Raw genomic sequence first — 24,545 nt, forward strand, 5'->3', positions numbered from 1 at the left:
CCACCATTGGCATTTCTGTCTTTTCTATAGATATTTTAACATGTTTTTGGTTTTCTATTATGATTATCTTGGGTATTTAAAATTATTATGGAGCCTTTCCTGGACACCCCCCTTTTTTCCCATGTTCCTCTTCCCTTTACCTATTTAGTTTTTTTTGCAGTATGGGTCCACTAGGCCTTAGGTATGGCGGTACCCTACAGTTTTTTGACAGCTACGCTACGACTTCGAACTAAGAAACCTGCTGCTAGTCTATATACAGTTTAAATTTGATCGCTTTGACTTTGTTCATCGATGGAATACAGCCTATGAAATTTCCCTTTGTTTGTTTTTACACTATTGGAGTTTTGGATTCCCTGTTCTGTGGTTGCTTGGAAGCGCGTCTGACTGCGGCATCACACACCTGCGGCCTTAAGGCAAGTTTAGAATTGCCTTCATACATGTGCACATCTTATCATCTGTATGTGTGTCTTTTCCCAGTCCCCGCTGTTCCATAAGGTGTATTTAAAAAAAGAAAATCTGATTCTACTGCTTGCATCAGTTACCTGATGTGGAATAGAGTTACCTGTAGCCATGGCTCTATGTAGTACTGTGCACCTCCCATAGTCTGTTCTTGAATTGGGGATCAAGAGGTCAAAGTGGATTTTTTTTCAATTAGGAGAGAATAAATAATACATACCTTGGCAACCATAGACGAGAATGGGTTGTCAAATAGAGCCCATATTTTTGGTTTCCACCTTTTGAAGCAGCTCTGAGAATTTGTTGTGTTGTCTTCAACATCGAATCGATCTGGAAACTCTTCATTGTGGCGCACATTTGAATGAGATGTCCCGAACGCTGCAAGGGCCTCTTCAGCATCCCTACGTTGGCAGAATGTTATCCAGCAACAAGGTTCCACAGCTGCCTCGTCGACCTCCCAAAAATCCACCTCCTCTTCAAAAAGGGGACCGCAGACATCTGTTGGACAGTGAAGCTTGCCAGTTCTGTAATAATTCAGAACATTGGAGAAAACACCTGGATGTCTGTCGAATAATAATTCAGTGAGGTCATGGTCGGCAGGGTAGCCTAGTGGTTAGACCGTTAGTTAGCCCACCATTCCAGGGCCGTCATTGAAAATAAGAATTTGTTCTTAACTGACTTGCCTAGTCAAATAAAGGTTTTTAAAAAAATGGTCCATCAATTTAGCTAAATGGGTACCGGGCAAGCTCTTGAGAGTGGCCATGGAAGTTTCATGACACATGCCACCAACATTGATCACAACCTTTTTCCTGACATCCTGTTTTCCGTCCCAGTCTTCCCGTAGACATGTTTTGGATGAGGTCATGGCGTGGGTCAAAGTATGGCCCTGAGAGGACACACACATTGAGCAGATCAGGACTTGGAGTGGAGACAATAGCACGTCCAGGAATGTTGTTTAGTCTATGGTCCTCGTTTGTACCAAAAATGTTGAGAAGATTCAAAACGTTTATTTTAGGCCCAGGGGTAAAGAAAAAACACATTGGGGCAGGCTATCCTCTCTCTCTTTTGGTAGTTCAGTTTGGGAAGAAATCATGAACCTTCCTTTTATTTATCAGTAGCCCACCCTGTAGGCAGGCCCCTGTCTGCATTCCAAAGTGCCACTCCTTCTGACAGTTAGGGGTACAGCCACATTTTTGCCTATTACCAAGTTTCTATTCAACTTGATTTGATTTCAAAATAAGTAGGACATCCAAACACAAATCTGTGGCAAAGAACAACCTTTGGAAGACAGTTTTAAGGAATTTTTTTCCATCAGTGAACAACCCCTGTCACTTTCACCTTCATTGTAAGCATTAACAGTATATAATAATAGGAAAATTAATATTGAAATTAAATTAAAGTACAAATGGTTGATTTTTTTTTTTCAAGTTCCTTGATCTTTAACATTGACTAAACTTTAAATATTTGAAAAGTGCAAGTGTAAAGCAGTAACTACTGGACTAATGACCCCATCCTCTCATGTCATCCTGCTGTATAAGGGACATGACACTGCCCTCTAGTGTGAAATAGTCCGAAAAAGTACGTCATAAAAGTTGTATAAAACAACACTTTAGCACTTAATTTACGTGATTTTATTTTTATAAAAATTGTATGAAAAATGTAAAAAATGTTTTAGTAGATATTACAAATACGTCAATATTACACATGTAAAGAGGGTACAAGCTGATTTTAGAGGTTTACAAGCTAATAAAACCAAGATATGATCCCCCAAAACCTAACAGCATTCTAAGCCTTTTAACTGTTATCCAGGATGTATACCATGTATATAGCTTTATTTTGAACTTCTATCCACAGTCTACACTTTCTAGTATATTATTTTCTATATAGGGTTGCAAAAATCTGGTAACTTTCCCAAGATTCCCAGAAATCCTGTTTGGAGGATTGTGGATTTCCTGCTTATTCCCTCCTGATTCTGGGAATTATCCAACCTGGATTTCTGGCAAACATGGAATTTGGGGAAAGTTACCAGATTTTTGCAACCCGATCTCTATGTCCTAGTTTTACTCTCATGGTTAGAATCTTTCATGCCTCAGATTACATAGTGTGATGCAACTCTCCTCCCCAAGCCAGAACCCTGGGTAGAGGGGTTCAGTGAATATGAACTTCTTGGTTCTGTAGAGTAACTCCATCTTATCTGAGACTTCATAAAATGTTATGGTGCCCTCCTTAAATTGCAGGTAAACCCCTAATCTGCACTGGCTGGGGGTTGCACAGAGTGCAACACCTTCACTGTTGTGGCACACAGAATAGCCTTTAGAACGGTCAAGGCTCCAGGATTGGTCACTGGCCCCAAAAGCGGATCTCTTAGAGACTGATTTTCTGTCTATGCCCCAATAGGCCAGGGCAATCTCAGCCTTGTTCCCCACCACTTCCACCTCCCAGTAGCAGCGCTCAGCTTCAAGCCCCTTCTTGCACAGCACCTGGCGACGGTAGTTAAACCTCTCAGAGTGAGGTTGGACTGGTTCCTTCTGCTTTTTAGCATCCCACCTCACCATTCTGCCGTCCTCTGAGAGGGAGAGGTCCTTGTGGGCAGTGTTGGGGTCCAAGGTAAGCTCACAAGCATCTGAAGGATCAAAGACGATGGTAAAATGAAGTTCATGACCATGTTCATAGAAAGCCAGTATGAGGGTTAGCGCTCAGGCTAGAATGAAAAGCATACGTTTAGTCCTTGAAGGCATAAGGCCGAAACGTATGCTCTGTTTCTTAAAAAAAAAAAATGTATTAGCACCTTACACTTTCACTTTTTGTATTCTTTTGAACATGGTCTAAATTAATTATATTATTTTTGCATCTCGGTCTCCTTTGGATATTATTCCTCTCATGGTTTTGAGTGCGAGTACTTTTTGAACTCTACATGATCATGTTCAAACAGCATTATCATGAGGTTGGTTCAGATCCATTTAAAAATAAATTATCTTTATTACTATGTTTCTGTTGTAAAGGTTGAGTGAAGATTCGATGTGTTACACAAAGAACATAGGACTCACACTGTAGAAATTCTCTTCTGGTCGTAGGCTCTGGGGTCTGTGCAGCACTGATAACTGTGTAGGTCAGGAGAAAGGCTCAGTTGTGGTTAAAGTTCTTGTTAATTACAAACTCTCATTACTAGGGGTCAAGTACAATGTGACTGATTTTCTGAAACACTTGGGATAACACATAAAAAGAAGGATAAGATTCACCTGGAAGCTGCTCAGGTATGACTCTATGGTCTGGAGACTGGGAACCTCCATTTCCAGCCACTGTTGAGACACATCATAAAATCCTTTAGAAATGTATTGTCTATTGGTCTGTCTGTCTGCCTATGTGTACGTCTGTCTGCGGTATACCTCCCTTCAACTGACCAGTTTGAGACACTGTACTGATTTCCTCCTCAGCGAAAGCCTCTAGTCGATTCCCAAACTCTGAGACAGCACTCCTTATGGCCTCAAAGGGGAGGTGTGGATCCGTCGAGACACTGGACAAGTCAGGGGGTTCTGGGAGGTTAGAGAGAGAGGGCAATCTCTTTTTTCATGATAGAGAGGGAGATAGAGAGAGAGACTTGAAAATGATAAGAGTTATCATTATTAGTTGTGAAAATTCACCATGTCATCATGCACACACTTGTGAACCTCAGAACCAGATCCTACATCTATCTACTACAGCCTGTGATCAGTAGCAGTGTGTGGGTAAAAACACTGGGGAAGCCATGCCCCCCCCTCCAAAACAAAACGAGCCATATTGCAACCTATGTGTTGTGATAATTGTGTTGTTTGCTCTATAACTTGTTAATTCATATGTCTTGCGACCGTGATATACTGTATAGGCCTAAAAGGGCTCAGCGATCTCAGGCACTGCATCTCATTGCTTGAGGCGTCACTACAGACACCCTGGTTCAAATCCAGGTTGTATCGCAACCGGCATTGATTGGGAGTCCCATAGGGCGGCGCACAATTGGCCCAGCGTCGTCCGGTTTTTGGCAGGTGTAGGGCGTTATTGTAAATAAGAATTTGTTCTTAATTAACTGACTTGCTTAGTTAAATAAAGGTCATATATATATATATATAAAAGCAGAGACAATAAGAAGACACAGTAGCAGAATAAATTCAACCACACCTTTGTTTTATCACAAAATTGGAGAGCAACATCTGTCCAGTGACGTCCACAAAGCATATTGCATGTAAGAAAGTTACTTGACCTACAGCATGGTCAAGCAAGTTAATGTTTCCGAAATTTTCGGACCACTAAATAACTATTGATTTAGAACCACAGAGTTACCGTAAGTCACACAGAAAACAGGAGCCTCCACTGTTCCAGCGCCATTTCAACATAATCAAATCAACTTTGCTTAGTCTAATACAGTGACAACTAAAATATCCAAAAATAATTTAGTCCAATCAAGCTACATATGATGTGGCTGTCCATGGTTCTTATTTCTGTGTGTGTGTGTGCACCTTCGTGCAAGTAGAAAAGCATGTTGACTCAACCTACTTGTAGAGAATAGCCAATGCCATCCTCCTCGCTTTCATGTTGATGAAACGGTCATTCTGGCATACAATAAATGCTTGTATTTTTTGTTGTCCTAGGCTACCTGGCTAAAACGCTTGCTTGCTAGCCTAACTTCCATTCATGGGCAACGTTAGCTATAACCTTAGCCTTCCACATGAAGCTACATATTGAACTTCCATCCTCTCAGGCCAGGGCCACAACATTAATTAATTAATGGTTGGTTGTTATTATCATTGGCCAGTAGGGAGAATTAAGTAAAACTACAAGTCCAAATCCCTATCTCCATAAATGGCTAATTTAGGAAAGGGCCAATCAATTTTCGATCGCTAGCTAGGTTCCCTTGACACTTTTTTTGTGTGTGCCAGGACCATTCACAGTTGAGCTCAGTGCTGATTGGCTAGTGGACCAGACAGCGTCAGATAGTAGGATCAGATAAAGACACAGAGGGGCGCTGTTTCGCTCGCTCGGATGCTTTCTCCTGTGAGATACATTCAGCCTCTGGCGAATTGAAGGAACCTATGGGGGCGCTATGTCATTATTGGATAAAAAAACGTGCCCGTTTTAAGCGCAATATTTTGTCACGAAAAGATGCTCGACTATGCATATAATTGGCAGCTTTGGAAAGAAAACACTGACGTTTTCAAAACTGCAAAGATATTATGTGTGAGTGCCCCAGAACTGATCTTACAGGCGAAACCAAGATGAAACTTCAAACAGGAAATGAGCAGGATTTTTGACGCTCTGTTTTACTATCGTCTCCTTATATGGCTGTGAATGTGCCGTGAACGAGCTTATGCTCTCTGCCATTCGTCCAAGATGTCTGCAGCATTGTGACGTATTTGTAGGCATATCATTGGAAGATTGGCCATAAGAGACTACATTTTCCAGGGGTCCGTCCGGTGTACTTTGTCTAAGTTGGTGCGTAATTCTCAGTGGCAATCATTTTACCATGCGATACAGAGGGAGAAGGACACTTCCAGGAACGATACATCATTGAAGAGATATGTGAAAAACACCTTGAGTATTGGTTCTAAACAACGTTTGCCATGTTTCAGTCGATATTATAGAGTTCATTTGGAAAAAAGTTCGGCGTTTGGATAACTGAATTTTCGTTTTTTTTTGGTAGCCAAACATGACGCAGAAAACGGACCGATTTCTCCTGCACAAATAATCTTTCAGGAAAACTGAACATTTGCTATCTAACTGAGAGTCTCCTCATTGAAAACATCCGAAGTTCTTCAAAGGTAAATTATTTATTGAATGTTTTTGCTGGTTTTTGTGAAAATGTTGCCTGGTGATGCTAACGCTAAATGCTAATGCTAAATGCTAACGCTAAATGCTAGTTTTGCTATTTTTATTTTACTAGGCAAGTCAGTTAAGAACAAATTCTTATTTTCAATGACGGCCTAGGAACAGTGGGTTAACTGCCTGTTCAGGGGCAGAACGACAGATTTTGTACCTTGTCAGCTCGGGGATTTGAACTTGCAACCTTTCGGTTACTAGTCCAATGCTCTAACCACTAACCACTAGGCTACCCTGCCGCCCCATGGTAGCTATGGTAGAGAAGCATATTTTTGAAAATCTGAGATGACAGTGTTGTTAACAAAAGGCTAAGCATGAGAGCTAGCATATTGATTTCATTTCATTTGCGATTTTCATGAATAGTTAACGTTGCGTTATGGTAATGGGCTTGAGGCTGTAGTCATGATCCCGGATCCGGGTTGGCTCGACGCAAGAAGTTATGAAACACAGAGATGAAAGAAAATAATTTATGTTTTTTTATTGGTCAATTTCTTTTAGGAAGCCTGGCTTACCTTGGCATCCATGAATACACACCACTGCCTGTGATACAACTAACCATACCTGGAGGAAGTGGATATCATCATCTGTCTGAGAGAGCTGCCCCAGCTCAGCGTCTCTCCTCTTCAGGGCAGCCATGTCTTTCTCCATGCTGCACAGGGAGCTCTCAGCCTGAGCCACTGCAGCTGTCTCGTGGGCCAAGATCAACTCTCTCACTGTGGAGTAGTGCTTCTGGAGGGAGTCGATCAGCCCAGAGAGGACGCCCTCGCAGTGCTCCTCAGCAGCCCTACCACCTTCCTGTTACACATACAGTCAGGGACAGACTTAGTGATTTACGTTTGTTTTTAATTTCGGGACGTTTTTAAATAGGTCATATAAAGTTAACACATTGGCATTACATATCAGCCTCAAGGCATTCGTCAGAGCTTTTGGGAGTGTTTTTAATTTGCACCCTTATGTTGACATTACTCCAACCCCTTTCAGTGCATTGAATGGATGTAGGTGGAGCAATGTCTGACGAAGGCCTTGTAGGCCGATACATAAAGCTTAATAAAGAACAGTAACACTAGCAAGAGCAGCATGCAGAATTCTCCTTTTTCTCTCTCATGTTATTCAATTGTTACCATACACCTGCATCAAAAGACACTGTAGCTCAAATGTGCCTTTAGAATTTTGAAACACATTGGGCATTAAAATCTGTCAGTGTGGGACACCTGGGGCAGTAGACACCCATGAGTTAGGAAGGAGACTGTGGCCTTGCTGCTATGTTACTATTATAGTTGAGTTTGTCCAGAGAGCATTGTAAATAACTATATTCACTTCCTTGTCTGATCTACTGTATACCCACCTGAACCCTCTTTATGTTCTCTCTTAGGTCCTTCTGCTCCTGTTCCCTCATTTTGATCCTCTGCTTGGATTCCTTCTTAATGTCCTGGAGCTGTTCCTGTGGAGGGCAAATTTATCTGCAGATTAAATATTTACAAGGTCAAACCAATAATAACCTCATAAATCTTGGAATGCACACGGTAATGAAGTGTTATTCACATACTTATTTGAATTGAATCACTAGGGATCAACTGAGAATTATACACATAACCTTTGGGATACTCGAAGCGCCAGATTTGAGATAAAGGTCAGTACCTGCATCCTTTTCCGTCCCTCTTTCGCCAACAAATTGTTATGTGCTTTATGCTCAACCAGAGCGCATAGAGGGCAGATGCATTGATCATCATCACAGCAGTAAATCTCCAGCAGTCTGCCATGTATAGGACATACTCTGCTCTTCGGTACCTCTGAGACTCTAGTGGTTTTGGGTATCTTCGAGGGTCTGGCCCAACCCAGAGCATGACTGGGCGAAGGGCCTGCCTCCTGACCGTCTTCAACAGGTCTGCGCTTACCTCCAGCACCCACATTATTTCCACACTTGGACTTCTTCATTCCTTCCACCATTTCAGCCAGAACAATGTTCTTGATCAGGATAGGCCTCGGCTGAAAGGAGTCTTGGCATTCAGGGCAGCTGCAGAAACGATCACCCTTTTCTTCATTGTCCCAGAAGTCCTGGATACAGATCATGCAGAAACTGTGTCCACAGGGAATAGCAGCTGGATTACTGAGCACCTCCTGGCAGAGTGGACAGCTGAGGTGGTCCTTCCTGACAGATATGCGAGACACAGCCATATCTGAGAACTATAACATGTTGATCTTTCTTTTCTGCCAGGAAGAGAACAGTTTCGATTCTGTGAAAAGGCACGCCTTGTGGTTTCATGGTATGTTTGAGAGCTGAGAGGAAGTGGTGAGTCTGGACTGAAGCCAAAGGGTAGGATTTCAAAACCTTCAAGAGAGTACTGAAAGAGCAAGTAAATCAAGGTTTATTGACAAAAAGCTTAGTCTTATTCTGTTATCACTGTGTATAAATAAAGCAAAAAAAGAGTAATATATACAGGATGTATAAAGTCATACAATGCTAAACATATTGACATGATAAATAAGGGTTTTTCCAACATCCTAACATCATACGATGTCATAATTACATTTATCCATTTTAGATTCTCTCTTCAATAACCATTATAATAAATCAGGCTGATGTAGAGTCTGCTTGCCAGACTTTTCTCACATCTTTTAATTCTGTAATTCACTACCTTAGTTAAACCACGTAAGAGAGCAGCAGAAGGGTTCTGGAAACCTTGGTTTACAACCGGTCTCAAAACATGCTCAGTTAAAAAGAAGTTGTATAAAAAGGTTTCTCACAAATCCCTCTCCCCTAAATTCTGCAAATTACAAAAAGTACAAGAACAAATTTACTAATCTACTTCAGATATCCCCCAAAATATATTTTACCAACACATTTCAAGAATGATTAAATAAAATAAAGTCAACTTGGAAAATCAATCAACTATTGAATAAGAAAATGGCATCTAGAACTATTCCATCTCAATTTATTGTTGGAAATAATACCTAGAGTGATTCTGATGTTATTTCATGTGAATTTAATATGTTTTTGTGAATGTGGGTTCCTCTCTGTCAAATACAATTTAGAAAACCACTTAGATTACATGAAGTGGCATTTCCCTTCTATGCTCCAGTTTGATCCTTCTGCTGTAATGGAGGTAATTGGTAACAAAGATATCAGCAGCAGGTCATGAGATTGGTGCCTCTCTGGTGAAATCAGTGTCTTCCTTGATTACTGAGCCGCTTCACCAAATCAATGCAAACTGGTATTGTTCCTAAAAAAAAATGTAATTGCCAAAGTTATCCCCCCCTCTATAAAATCTGGGGATCCAAGATCTTTTACAATTCATCACCCAATATCTGTACTACGATGTTTTTCAGAAATCGTAGAAAAATTGGTGTATAAGAGAATGTTGAAAAAAAACATGGTTTGGTTCATCAGGCTTGCTTCCTAACTCTATACTATAGCTTAATTGACCCATATCTCATTACGGTAAAAACTTCTGGGCCGATACATATGCCTCGTACGTACAGAAATTACTCATCATATAAAATAAATTTGCAAGTCTAGCCACCTCCTCTAATTACCTTGCTCCATCTGCACCTTTGTTTAAGAAACTCAATATCTTGTCTATTTACAACATTAAGGTACGCCAATTATGCACTTTCATCTACATATACCTCCCAGACAGTTTACCTAAACCCGTTTAACGGAGTCTCCCTGGAAATTCTGAAATCCATCTACATAACGCAAGACACTGTGATAACCTTCTATCAGATACAGAGGTACCATACTCTGGAATTCTTATGTTCACATTGCCAAACCTCATCATCCATCAATACGTTGTCCGCCTGATGAACCAAACTACCCAATAATCCACTCCATGTCTAACTCTCACACAGATGCACACACACATAGTCTTGTATAATGAGTATATCATGTTCAATTATAATTAATATGCTTTGTTTAACTGATGGAACATACTTTATTTTATGTACTTATATTTTCATAAAAGCCCTTTTGGGCTTCCAACCTCTCCTGCACACAGTTTCTACCATTCTTTGTTTTATCTGTACTGCTTCGTCTTTGGTGCAAATAAATAAAACCTAACACAAAAAAGCAATAGCGGTGGTAAATTAGTATAAGCACAACGCAACTATACAATTATCTTAGAAATGAGGAGTTAGCAGGTGGGCATAATTGTTCCCTTGAGTAAAAAAACAAAACATTAGCTAGTGAAGAGTGAGTGAGAACCACTTTCTTGCCTCACTCTCTCAAACATACTGTGCACACACAGAATTAAGATTTGTTTCCCAAGTTCTCAGCCAATACGGTTGTGTAGTGGCCAGCATGTGTTCCTGTTGCTTTAGGTTAAAACATTAGGCTGTAAATTCCATTAAAATGTCTTAATACCAATCTAAATTGTCTCCACCATGGTTGATAGAGGTGTGTGATTCATACAAGCCAACGGTCACTCAGTGAGAAGAGTACTAATGGAACATCAAAAGCCTGGTCAACAGGGGGTTATATCAGTAACCATAAGACATACTGTACACACACACACTCAAGCAACCCTTCCCTCACAATCTCTCTTCCACACACACACTTTATTTTGTACTTCCTAAGGGTTATAATAGTGTACTATAGTGCTTGAAGGGCAGAGTACTGCTCCGACAGCAAGGAGAGTGGCACCATGGCAGGTTGGATGTGTGGAGTTGTGTGTAAGTAACAGAATACAAAGGGTTTACATCCCCAACCAGGTTGGACAAGGCTGATAAAACCTATATCACTCTGTAAAGGTCCAGTTGAAAACTAGAAAAGGCTCTACATGGGGTAAATCAAGACCTGGTTCACCTTGGCCGTGCGTGACACCACTCTCCAAATGGGATATGTAAAAAAACACATTTCCATTTCACCACACGCTTGTACAGGTTACACACTTGTACATGTGTGAAACAGGACAAATATAAGCACCCCGTTTGCAAAAACATTTTTTAACGAGTTATCTAGTGCCTGGATTCAGATATTATAAATGATTGATCCAACTGTGAAGGGGTAATGCTAATGCGCAAGGTCCACATTTAGGTGACTTAGCTGTTGACCCTCTAACTCTTGAATATCCCTTACTGACTTATTTTCTCTGCATGAGGTGACAACGCAAGGATCATGTTTGTTATGGGGACTCTTGTCTGCGTAATTTTCAGAAACAAATGCAGTGCTCTATGAATACTGTAACACGTATGCTTTTTCAGCACTAAACGATATGGAGATGTAGACTAGTGTTGCCACCTTGGGGAGGTGTGTTCAGAAAACCTTCCTATAGCACCACCTCCCACCACCCAGCCCTGTTATCATTGCAGAAGCTCCTCCCAGGATATGGGCTTGGAGAAGACTTCTCGCTCCAGCCAGAGGTCATAGTTCATCTGGAAATCCTCCGGCAGGTCGACGCGCTGTCCAAGAACGCTCTGCAGGCAGTTGTCCACGGGCAGGAAGTCAGGGTTCCTCTGGTTGTTGTCGTAGCGGCGGCTGTTGAAGCGCTCAATGTTGGCGCGCAGAGCACACTCCTCTGCCTGGAAGTCCCAGGGCCGCGCATCCAGGTCTGCCATCAAAGAAACATAGAAGCTCATTACTTGGGGTTCTCTTTAAAACTTGACATACCCCAAGCTACATAGGGTGCTTACACTTAACAGTTCACAGTCACTGTGGGGAAATATGAGGCTATCAATCATCATATCAATCACTGACTGAAAAACACAATGGACACTTTGTGGGTTGATTTTGGTGTTGACAGTGACTCACCGTTACCGTAGGCCCAGTCGTCATTGAGGCGATGGCGGACCTTCTGGTATATGGCAGACATGGTCTTCATGTTGCTCTTCCTCCACTGGCGGCCCAGGTACTTGGTTTGCACTTTGAGCAGCTTGAGGACGTACAGCTGCATCATGGCCTGTTTAACCTTCAACGCCCTCTTCAATATGGGAGCAGATTTGAACACCACCAGCATCTGACAGAGAAGTGCAAGGTATGCAATTATGATCTAAAATAATCCCAGATTGATGTCTGTCCTAGTGCATAAGAGTAACTGTATTGTTTTGGTTGGGTGGGTCTCGCCCTCACCATGGTTCTGGAGTGCTTCCACTTGGTCAGCTTGTTGAGGATCCTCAACAGGTTAATACAGGAGAACAGGTTCCTCCAGCAGAACTGATTGTTGTCGCCAGCCTCCTGTAGAACACAGACAAACCAACCATTGGGTAACAACACCTCACCTCCAACCTTTGACTACTGTAACATTTCCATTAGGTACAATGGTGTGTCCCCCTTCTACAAAAACATTGCCCAGGCATTTGAGTTCAGATATTACAATCAGTATTTTATTTATGTGAGGGATGGAGTGTGAAACTTACCAAACTCTCTGCAGTAAGTTCAGGGAGCTCATGCACCACACAGTAAGGGAAGTCCAGCACAGAAATACTGCAGGAAAGAGAATGAGAGGTGATTACCAAAAAGGTCTCAGATAATCAGAGTCTTGGAATGGCTCAAATTCCCCAACGTACCTGTTCTTGGCTGTGATGTAAGAAATTATGTTCTGGTTGAAGAACTTGAGAATGAGAGGAATACAGTTGGCAAACACCAGGTGCTGAGCCATGTACTCAAACTGTCAAATTAAATCAATAAAAAGAAACAGAAGGGTAAGGGAAGGCCACTCAAGTGTATGGTGCTTGTGAGAAATGACCACTCCTATTAAATGGTTATCAATACTTGGTAGATTAGGCTAATTCAGGGTTTTGAGAGTTTGCCTGTCTGTGGTGGTAGTGGTTGAGTGTCGGTTGCCAGTACCTGGTAGACGTGATTGAGTTTGAAGTGTTTGAGAAGCAGCAGCAGGATGGCAGAGATGGCCTTAACAATGATCTCCTTGTGGCGGTTAACATCCACACCAAGCTTCATGCTCTGGAGCACAGTGGTCCTGCAGATACAGTATTCAAATAATAAAACCCTTTCAGTTGGAACTCAACAGAATACAGCCCCCTTTCAAATCAAACAATTGACTCACGGCATCTCTTCAGGCAGCACATCTGCCAGGATGTTGATGGAGTCTGTCTTGGCCTTGGAGGTGGGGGCAGCAGCTAGCAGGATCTTCAGCAGGGCAATCTGAGAGGGAGAAGAGTCACAGGTCAATTCTGCCAATGGTTAGAGGTCATAGAAATGCACTGGAAACCTAGATTCAGTATACAAGAGGAGCAGAACACTCACCATGTACTGAGGCAAGCTGGGAAGAATGCCCTGGTATAGCAGCTCAGTGGAGCACATCTCCACATCCTCTTCCCCCTATAAACAAACACAAAACATGCAAAATAATGTTTTTTAAATTAAACACATTGCCCTTTCTCTAGGATAATGATATTCCAACATACATTTCAGTGATATGCAATGGCACTCACCCCTGACAGTGGAGTTTTCTGATATTCATCCTCCTTGGCAATCTGAATCTCAGCTATAGAGATGTACTTATGCTGCAAGGAAATAGAAACAACTGTCATTGTAAAGAATTCCCACTGCCAGTGGTGCTCTTATCACAGCTCACTCCACCCATCCCCCGATGCTGCCAGAGAGACTGGGGGTTAACACTATAGAATTGCTATATAGACTGCTCATGACTTTCATTATTTTATTTCTGACATTTTTTAAGTCATGCCCCATCCGTCCTTGACTTTTCCTAAAATAAATCTATAACACAGTTGTTTAAATCTTAATTCAAACAGAACTGGACTTATAACCAGTTTTAGTGCATGTCCTTTTTTAATGGTTTTCCCCCCATTATTGCCTTTGTGATGATTTTCACTATTTATCAAGCACACTTAGCACTTATAATGATGTTTAGGCTACTGATGCTTTCCATTAGACCGTGCACCTTGATGGTTGGGGTAGGATACTTTTCTTATTTTGTTGTTATAAAAATAAGCTGTTCGCGCTTTTCAACACATATATGCGTTCTATTTCATAGTTGTAACAAACGCAATTCACAAATAAAATGAACACTTGAATTTGTGTTTTTACAGATAGTAAGATAAACCAGTGGTCCCAAACAGGGGTAGTAAGACCACTAGGGATACTTTAGAAGAATCATGAGACCATAGGCCTACTGGTAAAATTCACAATTAAGTTGAGAATTTTGATAACTAAAAAAAACACAGATTGGAGTCTTTTAAAAAAAGTTTTTAAAAAGTATACAACTATAGTGTTTCCATTAGTTTATCTCAGTGGTTCCCAACCCTTTTCAGTTACTGTACCATCCAACTCCCCACCACTGAGATAAACTAATTAAAATACTATAGTCGTGTTTATAAAAAAATATATATATAAAAAAAAAGGTTTTCAAATGTTACATAAGACATTCATAAACACAACCAAATCATTATTTTTACGATAGCATAAATATAATGTATTAATTACACTGTTATATATAACGTTATTAGTAGCTTGAAGGAGGGCCCCTTGAGACCCAGTGGTTCTAGTGTTAATAAACCTGCCTCTCAAAATCCCAGTGACATCTGTGACCAGGCCACTGATCGGTTGCTAGGGTCAGGTTGCTAGATGGCAGGACACCAGACAGCCCTTCGGCTTCCTCAGTCTCTGTCCAAGTGGACACGTGTGATGGTGTGTGGATTATTTTAAATCACATAGCCTACAGTCGGAAGGCCCGCAATTTGGGCAACGCGGAAGGCAAGTATCAAATAGAGATGACTGTTGAGTTGCGACTGTCAGTGAAAAGCAGATAGATTTAGCCAAGCATATCGCAACATTACAAAATACAATTGCAGAAAAACAGTTTGGGAAGCAAATAGCTATCGCTGTAAAGAGATGACAATAAAGACTTTAATCTGTCTTTTAGTTTAAAAATTCTCAATTTAATTGAGCGACTAAGTAAGTAGCCTCGTATCTTATTGGCACTAGCTGAGAACATCGGCCATATCCCCAGTGAGTGTGCATATTCACTGTCTTTATCATTGGGTCAGTGCCACTTTTGTTTGTTTTTGGACAATAATTTCCTCCTCCAGGTTAGATGGACGTCATATTGTGTGTCTCCCCTTATCATTGGCCAATTATATGGATGAAACAACGTTTTCATTGATCTGTTTGTCAGTGTCAGCAGAGTAGGATACTGTGTAATTTTTGTAGTATTAAAGAACAATTCTGCTAATGTCTCCATTCATATAAAGTATAGTAGAATTGCATGGAATGGGTTTATAAAAGGCCAACAAGAGGCCTATAGCATCAATGTGCTGCATTGAACAGTATTTTTTGCAAACAATGATTGAGTTGTATCATTAGCCTAAATTATGACTTTCCAATCTAATTATCACATTAGTAATAGTCGGCCATCTTACATAGAGTACTTTCACCACTGCTTATCCATCTGACTGGGAAAGGTGATAGTGCGTCAGAGACCAGCCCAACTGGAGAATGGCTCTCTTTCAGGCATAATGCAGAAATATTATGCAATATCTAGAAAATGTATCCATGTTTCACAATGTTTGAGACTTGTTGAGTACTGTATAATATAACCTGCTTCAAGGTTCTGATGCTTTCATGGATGGGTCTGGGTAGTCCGACAACTGTATCTGTGTCACTGCAATACAAATACAGAAATAACCATGAAATCTAGGTCAAGGATCCTCGAAAAGAAACAACATTAAAATGGATTAAATCTCTAGAAAATTTAATCTCTATTAATGAAAAAAAGACACCAACTGAACTTACTTTCCAAGCGTATAGCCGATAAATTTGCTTCTACTTGATTCCAGGAAATGTTCTATGTCCTTTTCCCTGTAAAAGCATTAAACAAAAAAACTCTAGTCATAAACTTTCGGAACACTATACAAGACACATAAAATAACAAAGCACATCTATAGAAACAGCACTAATCTGTAGCAAATGTCTCCCTGATGTCTCACTCAGCCCCGGACTGTACCTGACTTTGGGGGCCCAAGGCAGGCCCTTGGGGAAGTTCACCCTCTCTGAGGTGGGGTGTAGGATGGGTGGGGGCATGACCTCATCCCGTTCCATGGGAAAAGGCTCCGCCTCCATGGAGTTGTCATTGTCATCGTTGTCGTCCTCATCTTCACGAGGTTCATCTGACTTGTAGGGGTCCTTCTCATTGAAGGCGTCCAGGTTGTCCTGTTTTATTAGGGACTGTAAGAGAGGAGGAGTATTTTTCAAATAAGCCTTACACAATAGTACATTGAGCAGGTGTTAAACAGGGGGAGGCTTAACTTTTGTGTGCCGCATTGAGACGTGGTAGAGGTTACCTTGTGTTCACGGCGTGCCCTTTTCTGCTGCTGTTCGATGAGGTCAGAGGCAGATGCGGGGGGCGAGGCTGCCCTCATGCTCCTGATGACCCGGATGCTGTCCTCTGGGAGGGGGGGCAGGCGAAGCTCCTCCCGCTTACGCACCTTAATGTTCTGGAGCTGCTCAAACCCCCCAAGGGTGAACTGGGGCAGAGGTGAGGACATGTTGTAAATTGGATATGCAAGCCAAAATACACGAAATATGATAAAATCTCTCTCTCACCAGTATGCTCTTCCACAGCAGCATCAGAACCTTCTTCATGGGGAAGTGGGGGGCGTGACCACTGCAGAACTTCGTCACCATGCCAAAGAGCATGACAGAGATGGGCTCGTTGTTGTACAGAGGAGAGCCTGGTAGAGAGAGGGGAAATAGAAAAGACTAGTTATAAACTACTCATTGACAAAACCCTTCTATCTAATAGAAACACACACTCCTACCCAGCTCTGTTTTAAAGGTCTCCCTGGTGGCCCTCCACTCAGGTGAGTCGGCTGGGTCCTCCTGCTGGATGGTCACCACCATCAGATACATGATGTTGAGCAGCACCCTGGGGAACCAGAAAAACACAGCAGCATCAGAGGGGGATTCCCATACACTGGTGTTTAACTATATAGAGCTGCAGGAAAGTCAGTGTCTAATCTTACCTGAGGTCTGTGCTGTCAGCCAAGGAGATTGCTGGTTTTCTGACTGCACTGCTACAGGCAGCACTGTTACTGTGAGAGAGAGGGGTTGAAAAGAGGAAAGAAAGAATCAGCAACCTGATTTTGAACACATTTTGTGTAGCAAAGAAACTCCTCCCAAAAACAATGACATCTCACTGATTTGTAGTTCCAACTTACTCAACCTCCATGTTGAGCAGCTCCACAAGGGCCGTGAAGGTGCCAACATCCAGCAGCAGGAAGATGTTATACCTCATCCAGTGCTGCACTTCTGCCTCAGAGCTGCACTCCGCAAATGTCCCTGTAGAGCCACAGGTGGGAAACATGACTTTAGTGCTGAAACACTGTTTGCTTACTGCATCACTATAAAAACATACGGAAACAGCTGTCTCTTCCCAGGCTTCTTTAGTCACAGCAGGCTACTAAACCTGCTGAGAACTTACCCTGAACCATGTAGAGGATTGCCCTAGACACCTTCAGCCTCTTCTCCCTGGTGATCACCTCCAGGCCGTCAAGTAGACGCATGGCGTGAGCTCTGTGTTGAGCCACATCCAGCTCGGTCCATTTCTTGTCAGACACTGAGACAGGGCAGGAGCAAAACACTCTCAGTAAGAGGTACTGTATAACCACATTTGAGGAAGACAATGCATTCAAGTCAAAAAGGTGCATACCATGAGTTTGGAATTCCTCCTCGAAGCATTTTCTGTTGAGAAGAAATTCTGGTCCTTCAGTGTAACTGTATAGCTCTGGAGAAGAGATGTAGGCATAGCTGGTACCAAATTCACAAGAGAACCTGTCACAGAGGTCAGTATTTAAAGCAATAAGGAGTGTCCAGTAATACCTCACCTGACAGTTCAGCAGACCACTTGTCTGTATCTGCATACTCAAACTCAAGGTCTGGAGACTCAGAGAAGCCCTGTGTTGGAGCACAGACACAAATACAGTGCATTCTGAAAGGATTAAATTGTTCATTTTTTTCTCCTCAATCTGCACACAATACCACATAATGACAAAGAAAAAACAGGTTATTAGAAATTTTAGCAAATGTATTAAATATAAAAAAGTATTCAGAGCCTTTGTTGATGCAAATTTGGCAGTGAGTATAGCACACCTGTATTTGGGGAGTTTCTCACATTCTTCTTAGCAGATCCCTTGGACTGCGCCGTTCATCTTTCCCTCGAGCCTAACTAGTCTCCCAGTCCCTGCCACTGAAAAACATCCCCACAGCTTGACGCTGCCACCACCATGCTTCATCGTAGGGATGGTTCCAGGTTTCCTCCAGAAGTGACACTTGGCATTCAGGCCAAATAATTCAATCTTTGTTTCATCAGACCAGAGAATCTTGTTTCTCATGGTCTGAGAGTGTTTTAGGTGCCTTTTGGCAAACTCCAAGCGGGCTATCAAGTGCCTTTTACTGAGGAGTGGCTTCCTTCCGTCTGGCCACTGCCATAAAGGCCTGATTCATGGAGTGCTGCAGAGGTGGTTGTTCTTCTGGAAGGTTCTCTCATCTAAACAGAGAAACCCTGGAACTCTGTCAGAGTGATCATCGGGTTCTTGGGCACCTCCCTGACAAAGGCCCTTCTCCCCCGATTGCTCAGTTTGGCCGGGCGGCCAGCACTAAGAAGACTGTTGGTGGTCCCAAACTTGTTCCATTTAAGAATGATGGAGGCCACAGAGTTTTTGGGGACCTTCAAGGCGGCAAAAACATTTTGGTACCTTTCTACAGATCTGTGCCTCGACACAATCCTGTCTCAGAGCTCTAAGGACAATTCCTTTGACCTCATGGCTTGGTTTTTGCTCTGACGTGCACTGCCAACCATGGGAATAGACTGGTGTGTGCCTTTCCAAATCATGTCCAATCAATTGAATTTACCACAAGTGGACAATCAAGTTGTAGAAACATCTCAAGGGTGATCAATGGAAACAGGATGCACCTGAGTTCAATTTCAAGACTCATAGCAAAGGGTCTGAATACTTAAGGAAATAAGGTATTTGTTTTTTAAATTTTTAATAAATGTGCAAACACTTCTAAAAACCTGTTTTAGCTTTGTCATTATGGGTATTGTGTGTAATTTGAAGAGGAAAAAAATAAACGTAATCAATTTTAGAATAAGGCTGTAACGTAACGTGATTTTTATTTCAACTTTATTTAACCAGGTAGGCCAGTTGGAAACAAGTTCTCATTTACAACTGTGACCTGGCCAAGATAAAGCAAAGCAGTGCGACAAAAAACAACAGTTACACATGGGATAAACAAACGTACAGCCAATAACACAATAGAAAAGTCTATATACAGTGTGTGCAAATGTATTAAGATTAGGGAGGTACCACAATAAATAGAGCATAGTGGCAAAATAATTACAATTTAGCATTAACACTGGAGTGATAGATGTGCAGATGATGATGTGCAAGTAGAGATACTGGGGTGCAAAAGAGCAACAAAAAAACAATATGGGGATGAGGTAGTTGGGTGGGCTATTTACAGATGGGCTGTGTACAGCTAAAGCAATCGGTAAGCTGCTCTGACAGGGTCTCCAACTTCAGTGATTTTTGCAATTTGTTCCAGGTCATTGGCAGCAGAGAACTGGAAAGAAAGGTGGCCAAAGGAGGTGTTGGCTTTGGGGATGACCAGTGAGATATACCTGTTGGAGCACGTGCTACGGGTGGGTGTTGCTATGGTGACCAGTGAGCTGAGATAAGGTGGGGCTTTACCGATCAGACTTGTAGATGACCTGGAGTCAGTGGGTTTGGGGACGAATATGTAGCGAGGACCAGCCAACGAGAGCATACAGGTCGCAGTGGTGGGTAGTATATGGGGCTTTGTAGATAAAACAGATGGCACTGTGATAGACTGCATCCAACTTGCTGAGTAGAGTGTTGGAGGTTATTTTGTAAATGACATCGCCGAAGTCAAGGATCAGTAGGATAATCAGTCTAACGAGGGTATGTTTGGCAGCATGAGGGAAGGAGGCTTTATTGCGAAATAGGAAGACGATTTTAGATTTAATTTTGGATTGGAGATGCTTAATGTGAGTATGGAAGGAGAGTTTACAGTCTAAACAGACACCTAGGTATTTGTAGTTGTCCACATATTCTAAGTCATAACCGTCCAGAGTAGTGATGCTTGGCGGGCGGGCAGCGATCGGTTGAAGATCATGCATTTAGTTTTACTAGCATTTAAGAGCAGTTGGAGGCCACGGAAGAAGTATTGTACATTGAAGCTCGTTTGGAGGTTTGTTAACACAGTGTCCAAAGAAGGGCCAGATGTATACAAAATGGTGTTGTCTGCGTAGAGGTGGATCAGAGAATCACCAGCAGCAAGAGCGACATCATTGATATATATACAGAGAAAAGAGTCGTCCCGAGAATTGAACCTGTGGCACCCCCATAGAGACTGCCAGAGATCCGGACAACAGGCCCTACGATTTGACACACTGAACTCTATCTGAGAAGTAGTTGGTAAACCAGGCGAGGCAGTCATTTGAGAAACCAATGCTATTGAGTATGCCGATAAGAATGCGGTGATAGACAGAGTCGAAAGCCTTAGCCAGGCCGATGAACACGGCTGCACAGTATTGTCTTTTATCCATGGCGGTTATGATATCGTTTAGGACCTTGAGGTGTACCCATGACCAGCTCGAAACCAGATTGCATAGTGGAGAAGGTAGGGTGGGATTCAAAATGGTCAGTGATCTGTTTGTTAACTTGGCTTTCAAAGACTTTAGAAAGGCAGGGTAGGATGGATATAGGTCTGTAGCAGTTTGGGTTTAGAGTGTCTCCCCCTTTGAAGAGGGGGATGACCGCGGCAGGTTTCCAATCTTTAGGGATCTCAGACGATAAGAAAGAGAGGTTGAACAGGCTAGTAATAGGAGTTGCTACAATTTCGGCAGATACTTTTAGAAAGAGAGGGTCCAGATTGTCTAGTCCAGCTGATTTGTAGGGGTCTAGATTTTGTTGCTCTTTCAGAACATCAGCTATCTGGATTTGGGTGAAGCAGGGGACTTGAGCAAGTTTCTGTGGGGGGTGCAGAGCTGTTGGCCCGGGGTAGGGGTAGCCAGGTGGAAAGCATGGCCAGCCGTAGAAAAATGCTTATTGAATTTCTCAATTATCGCAGATTTATCAGAGGTGACAGTGTTTCCTAGCCGCAGTGAAGTGGGCAGCTGGGAGGAGGTGCTCTTATTCCCCATAGACTTTATTGTCCCAAAACCTTTTGGAATTAGTGCTACAGGATGCAAATTTCTGTTTGAAAATGCTAGCCTTTGCTTTCCTAACTGACTGTGTATATTGGCTCCTGACTTCCCTGAAAAGTTGCATATCGCGGGGTCCATTTGATGCTAAAGACCTAGATGCACTATTGTAAAGTGGCTGTTCCACTGGATGTCATAAGGTGAAAGCACCAATTTGTAAGTCGCTCTGGATAAGAGCGTCTGCTAAATGACTTAAATGTAAATGTAATGCTAATGCAGTACGCCACAGGATGTTTTTGTGCTGGTCAAGGAAGGTCAAAGCTGGAGTGAACCAAGGGCTATATCTGTTCTTAGTTCTACCTTTTTTTGAAATGGGGCATGCTTATTTAAGATGGTGAAGAAAGCATTTTTAAAGAACCAGACATCATCTACTGACAGGTTGAGGTCAATATCCTTCCAGGATACCCAGGCCAGGTCGATTAGAAAGGCCTGCTCACTGAAGTGTTTGGGAGCGTTTGACCTCAATACTTGCCAAAAGCACTGTACCTCGTACATCTGCACATTAATCTGGTACTGGTACTCCCTGTATATAGCTCAATTTTTGTGTGTATTTTGTTTTATTCCTCGTGTTTACTCAATGTTCTAGCAGTGTAATATGAGTAAATTCAAGTGGGTGGCTGGCACACAGCGTTACCATTTTAATTTAAAAAATCTACATTGTTGGGAAGGGTTCTTATATGTACACAGTAAAGTCTACACTAGTTGTATTCGGTGTATGTGACAAATCACATTTGATTTTACAGTAAGTGTGTGTTTTGCAATTGTGAAATTATTTTTGATGTGATTATGTAGAGAGCAGGGATTTAGCTATGTGAGACTCGACACACAGATTATTTTGCTGTATTGGCTTCCAGAGAGAATTCTAATTTAAATAGAACGTGTTAAATCCTTGGATTATAAAGGAGTAACGTTAGATCATTTAGTCCATTATTAAGTTAGCCACCTAACTAACTACTGTAGTTACTAGTCGGTAAAGTAAACTAACGTTAGCTGGTTAACGTTGGACAAGTGGCCGTTTCAAATTCAGGGATAACCATTCTAATATCGTATTTTTGTTACAGAGAGGTCGCTATACTTCAGAACAGTTGTAATGGGTAAAAACGGACTGGGGGGCTCAATAATTAAATTAACGTTAGCTAGCAGCAGGTATCGGCTAGTAAATTTGCTAATTTAGCTAGTTCTAGCTAGGATTGTTGACAGCACAAACACGATGCAGAACGTACTTCAATAAACCATCACTTTTCTTCCTTACCTCCGAGTCTTTTCTCTGATTACGGACAAATTCACCCCTACTTTTGTTGGGTAACATTGCCCTCTGTTTGTTGATAATCAATCCACCACTATTACCACCAACGTCCATCTCTGATTCAATAACAAAATCACAGTTTCGAAACCCAGAGGCGCAGCATCGCGAGACTTCGGGGAACGCTTTGGAAACAGACCAGACTGGTGTTTGGGGTTTGAGAAGGAAACATTCTTCCTTAGTTGTTATTTTTTTCCAAATCTAAAGGCACAACCTAGACTCGAGACAGTGTCCTAAGTAGTCGAACATTTTATTACTCCAACCCCGTGGAGGTGACAAACTCACACGTTTTATTTTCGTCAAAAACAACTTTATATCGAAGGAGTGGCTTTGATTTGACGGCCTGCACTTGAGCATTTCATTGTGTTTCTACGCATGAGTTTAGCTAGCCAACGATTGTGAAGAGATGTTCTGCTTGGATTCTTTACCTACGATAGGAATACGCTGAAACATTTTTATGTAATTGATTTCATTATTCTTTTGGCCAAATTTCATATTCACAAATGTAAATTTGTAAACAAAAAAACATTTTCTTACCCTACAAAAATAAATTGAACTCTATTTTAAGACAATTAAATACTAACAAAAAAGCTGTTAGAATTATAAGTGTATGTATGTCCCTTAAGGTCCTTGTGTAATGTGATATTGTACCCCCTAGCTCAATTGTCCATTGTATATCATCTATATATACTTGTGTTCCCTCATGTACTTTCTGTATTGATTTGTTGTTAATAACAAACTAAACTAAAACAATAATAAGTTTAGCTAGCCAACGTCGCCATGACATCGCCTACAACTTCTACAAGCGTGATTGGCGATTGCTATTGGAAGGGCAGATTTACTGTATCTTCATACTGCCTTTGACAAAGTTATTCTTCTTCGTATGGCTTTCCGGCAGACTGGACGCTTTCTTTAGTGTCTGCCTTTCACAGGTCGGAGTGTGAATTGTACATTTGTCACCAATAAAGGGAAAACGAGAAGAATAAATCGCACCACCATCGAACCCAGAGGTTCCCAACCAGCGGTACTAGGACCTCTTGCGACCCGTCATTCAGTGCAGGTGAGGCAGACACATTTGTAGCCCCCCAAAATAATATTATTGGCATTAATACGTGCCACATATCAGTTTGCAAACAATGTAAAAAAAAATATATATATATATAATTGAGTTAATAAACCTACATATAAACATGGTCTCTTTTTTGTTTTCTTGAGTAAGGCAGCTCCAAAATGCAAGTGTTTCAGACTAGCTCAGCGCTTTCTGTGGTGGTGGGGCAGCCAGCAGAAAATACAGAGCGTTGTGCCGTGATTGGCCCAGTGTTCTGTCACTCATGGGGACTTTACGTCACTGCCAAGTGTAAGAGGAGACGGCTGCTGCCATAGAAGTGCCCATCCAAGAAGGCTCAAGGTCATTGGCCACAGATAAAATGACTTCAAATCACGTTATATGTACAGTAGCTTTGATTGGACTGATCATGTCAACATCATACCTTCAAAATCTTAGCTAGCAGTCATCATCAAGAGAAATTATAGATAACGTATCGGTGCTCATCGGCCATTGGACATAAACATTACACTCAAGTGGTTTCGAAGGAATCAATGACAGTGGCTGTGTGTTCCCAAATCTGGGTTTAAGGGGCTCTTTTCCCAGTTTAAAATGATAAACATTCAACATTGGCCATGCTGTCAATGAAGCAAGATTTGTGCTGAGGTCAAAACAACTGTTGACTTGGAAGACCGCT

The 24,545-nt window shown here is 41.8% G+C and overlaps 2 protein-coding genes and 1 pseudogene across 2 annotated transcripts; all 3 read right to left on the reverse strand.

The window, feature by feature from the left end:
- Positions 1 to 254: 254 nt before the first annotated feature.
- Positions 255 to 1,976, reverse strand: LOC115143199 (potassium voltage-gated channel subfamily C member 4-like; annotated as a pseudogene).
- A 96-nt stretch (positions 1,977 to 2,072) lies between these two features.
- Positions 2,073 to 8,539, reverse strand: LOC115143197 (tripartite motif-containing protein 16-like protein). The gene is made up of 7 exons (XM_029683347.2): positions 7,942 to 8,539; positions 7,649 to 7,744; positions 6,865 to 7,098; positions 3,858 to 4,017; positions 3,696 to 3,755; positions 3,504 to 3,557; positions 2,073 to 3,079 (listed from the first exon to the last, which is right to left on the reverse strand). Exons 1-7 carry the CDS (start codon positions 8,476 to 8,478, stop codon positions 2,529 to 2,531), a joined length of 1,692 nt encoding a protein of 563 aa, XP_029539207.1. The 5' UTR covers positions 8,479 to 8,539; the 3' UTR covers positions 2,073 to 2,528.
- A 107-nt stretch (positions 8,540 to 8,646) lies between these two features.
- Positions 8,647 to 22,885, reverse strand: LOC115143194 (striatin-interacting protein 1 homolog). The gene is made up of 21 exons (XM_029683344.2): positions 22,753 to 22,885; positions 18,100 to 18,169; positions 17,925 to 17,999; positions 17,697 to 17,831; positions 17,434 to 17,554; positions 17,239 to 17,307; positions 17,035 to 17,141; positions 16,820 to 16,947; positions 16,558 to 16,740; positions 16,221 to 16,441; positions 16,010 to 16,075; positions 15,815 to 15,878; positions 13,690 to 13,761; positions 13,502 to 13,576; positions 13,302 to 13,399; positions 13,088 to 13,214; positions 12,805 to 12,905; positions 12,655 to 12,721; positions 12,368 to 12,472; positions 12,050 to 12,254; positions 8,647 to 11,849 (listed from the first exon to the last, which is right to left on the reverse strand). The coding sequence occupies exons 1-21, from the start codon at positions 22,858 to 22,860 to the stop codon at positions 11,602 to 11,604; spliced, it is 2,445 nt and encodes an 814-aa protein (XP_029539204.1). The 5' UTR covers positions 22,861 to 22,885; the 3' UTR covers positions 8,647 to 11,601.
- Positions 22,886 to 24,545: the final 1,660 nt, after the last annotated feature.

This window comes from Oncorhynchus nerka, linkage group LG15, assembly GCF_034236695.1.
Source record: "Oncorhynchus nerka isolate Pitt River linkage group LG15, Oner_Uvic_2.0, whole genome shotgun sequence".
Classification (NCBI taxonomy): Eukaryota; Metazoa; Chordata; class Actinopteri; order Salmoniformes; family Salmonidae; genus Oncorhynchus; species Oncorhynchus nerka.